General features: G+C 42.9%; 1 protein-coding gene across 1 annotated transcript; it reads right to left on the bottom strand.

Moving 5' to 3' along the window:
• Positions 1 to 2,362, bottom strand: LOC127591490 (glycolipid transfer protein-like). The gene is made up of 5 exons (XM_052051717.1): positions 2,112 to 2,362; positions 1,390 to 1,448; positions 1,090 to 1,223; positions 818 to 968; positions 1 to 542 (listed from the first exon to the last, which is right to left on the bottom strand). The coding sequence occupies exons 1-5, from the start codon at positions 2,212 to 2,214 to the stop codon at positions 360 to 362; spliced, it is 630 nt and encodes a 209-aa protein (XP_051907677.1). The 5' UTR covers positions 2,215 to 2,362; the 3' UTR covers positions 1 to 359.
• Between the last annotated feature and the right edge of the window lie 498 nt (positions 2,363 to 2,860).

Consider the following 2,860-nt stretch of genomic DNA (forward strand, 5'->3'; position numbering starts at 1 on the left):
TCTCGTTAACAATTTATAGTCACAAAGCATTAAACAATAATCATAATCTTTTCATCAAACACTGGACATGTGGACAAAATGAATCCCTTTTAGGAACTGTGTAATTGTGTCATAATTTCTTGTGTAAGCATCTTGCATATTTCATGAAATATAATATAATATTAATTAATATAAATATATCATGAAATCTTGTTCAACCACAGCAGGAGCGCTGCATTAAAAAAAAAAAAAAGAAAAACACTCAAAAGTAACGCTTGCTCAAATGTAAGGCTCCACAGATTATGTTATAAGGCAAAATAACTAAATAAATACATTAAAATCACACGTGGAAGGTAAATAAATGACACCGTGCTCTGACATCAAACTGCGTAGTCCAGCTCCGCGTTGAGCCTCGCGTACATATCATAGATTGCGTCCACAGTGGCGGCGAAGTTGACCAGGAAGTGACGCAGGTTTTCCAGACATTCTTCCTCTTTCACATCCTCTCCTTTCGACAGTGCCTTGAGGAAGTTGGACCGAAAGGGAGCAGCGTACAGCGCCGTCTGCAAGATGGTGAAAAACTAAGAAGCCAAGAAGAAATACAACTGAACATTTAAGTACAGAAATGTTAAAACCCCTGTGACATCGGAGTTTGAACATTTTGATGATTCTTTCATGTGCCACTAGAGGGAGCCTGCGTGCGGGAGTAAATGATGCTGGACTGTATGTCATGCAGATGACACGTTTTTTTTTTTTTGGTCCCAAAAACTTAGGAGAGGCACCACTTTGTTTTGCATGCTGTATTCTAGGGATAGGTGGCTTTTCTCCAGGTACTCACATTGAAAATCTTCTGCACAAACCACCCGTGGTATCTCTTTAGCGCCTGTTCGTAGGCTTTGGTAATGTTGACGCGTATAAGGTTGGGCTGGTTCAGATCTCGCTCGCCGTCTGCTAAACTCTGCAGCAGGATTTGGATGAAACGGAGTCCCCTTTAGGACAGAAACAGTCTTCTAGTCAGTCATATTGGGTTTTTTTTAAAAGACATGTTGTGGAGTCTCACCCACCCTTAAAGGTTATTTGGTGTACCTAACGTAGTGTCTGCTGGCTCACCTCTTGAGCCACATGAGAGCCAGCGTCGCTCCCGCTTTGGGCCATTCGGCGCCGAGGTCTTGCCGCTCGGACTCCAGGATATGCTGCAGGGTGACGTACCGTTGCGGGTCTTTCAAGTACACTTCCTTAATTTTCTGTAGGCACACGGCACGCCCAAAAAACACTTTCATAATGTAGCAATTCACATGATAGACACGGAATTCATCTCAAGCACACACTCAACTATACACTTATCTGTACATACACACCATCAATCTCATATCGACATGTACCCTCACAGACACAGACACACTCTCTCACCGTGATGTTGCCGTTAATGTCTGACTTGATGAGCGAAAACACTTTGGAGCCCAAACAGTCTGGGGAACAAAAGTACCATTTAACTCTGTGAATTGTGGCTATTATCAAGACAATTATGTTCAATTCACCAATATTTATGACCAACATTGAGCTGCACGTGCCATTCAATATACAGTATCAACAAGTTGGATTCATGTCATTTCCCAAACTCTGTTTGTTAAGAGATGGTTTGAGTTTGAAAAAAAATGCAGCATAATATGACAGAGTGGCAATCTATCATGTCACCAAAGAAGACCACCAAAAGCGGAATAGGTGCGTGATTTGAATTGTGATACTATATCAGAGGTATTTAAATGTTTTGTTCTTTTTTGTAAATGCTTTTAAATATCCTACTTTTAATTATGTGAAGCACATGACACTCAATGCACTGGATAAAGCCGTCTTGTGTTGCCATAAGTGAGCGCTTCTGTTGTGTGCACAGCACTTGAACGATGTTCCTAACGGTCCCTCGTCGTGTAATGCAAACGCTGCGTAAAGTGCCAGCAAAACCTGTCGCTGCCCGGCTGACCCCGGATAAGAGTGCGTGCAGTGCACTTCGGCCAGGTGTCAACTATAAAAACCAAGCACATCTGTATTACATGAGCGGGCTCACCAATGAGGTCACATCTCAAAACCAGTTGAGGAATAAATCAAACGAAAGTGGACTTTTTGTGGTTGCTCACCGAAGAAGGACGGAAGGTGTGAGACGCTCTCCAGAAAGAGTTTTGTGTTGACGGAGTTGTCTGGGGGTAGCTCCCCGAATCGGTTGTCCAGAAGCAGAGACATGTTTTTCGTCTTCTTACTACTGCCTCCTTCTTTGAGCTGCTCTCCGGACAAAAATAACCCGGAAGTCGCTTTTACTCAGCTAGGAGGAGTCTGTCAGCTCGCATTTGGGCTCAGGTGTCACTCCTTCCCTTTATTTCATTCAAAAATTGATTTGAATCACATCAACGTGTTTCTACTCTAATTTCAAAAGTATTTACTGCAATAGTCTAATTTTAGAAAGTTGTTCTCGAAGAGTCGCGCGGTGATGACGACGCTTTAGTCAAGTCAACAAGTCAACAGTATTTATAGAGCACTTTCAAACAGCCATCGCTGCATACAAAGTGCTGTACATGGAGCGATTTAACATATACAATAAACAGTAAGACGAATCAGTAATAAGTAATAAGTAATAAGGCGGTAGAAAGCACCAAGCAGTAAAACCAATAGCAAATCTAAGTCATGCTGAGTCAAACGCCAAAGAATACAAGTGAGTTTTGAGGAGGGCTTTAAAGATGGGCAGCGAGGAGGCTTGCCGAATGTTCAGTGGGAGGTCATTCCAGAGAGATGGACCAGCAACAGAAAAGGCTCGATCCCCTCTGAGCCTCAGTTTAGTTCTTGGTACGTCTAGCAAAGACTGGTCCACAGACCTGAGGCGCCGGGCAGGGGT

This window comes from Hippocampus zosterae, chromosome 18 (assembly GCF_025434085.1).
Source record: "Hippocampus zosterae strain Florida chromosome 18, ASM2543408v3, whole genome shotgun sequence".
Classification (NCBI taxonomy): Eukaryota; Metazoa; Chordata; class Actinopteri; order Syngnathiformes; family Syngnathidae; genus Hippocampus; species Hippocampus zosterae.

What these genes read in the sequence shown, in the direction of transcription:
- LOC127591490 (XM_052051717.1), bottom strand. Translation starts at nt 2,214, where the DNA reads ATGTCTCTGCTTCTGGACAACCGATTCGGGGAGCTACCCCCAGACAAC. An exon ending in ACATTAACGGCAACATCACG is followed by an intron (nt 1,224 to 1,389) that starts GTGAGAGAGTGT and finishes GTGTGCCTACAG; the next exon opens with AAAATTAAGGAAGTGTACTT. An exon ending in GCTCTCATGTGGCTCAAGAG is followed by an intron (nt 969 to 1,089) that starts GTGAGCCAGCAG and finishes TCTGTCCTAAAG; the next exon opens with GGGACTCCGTTTCATCCAAA.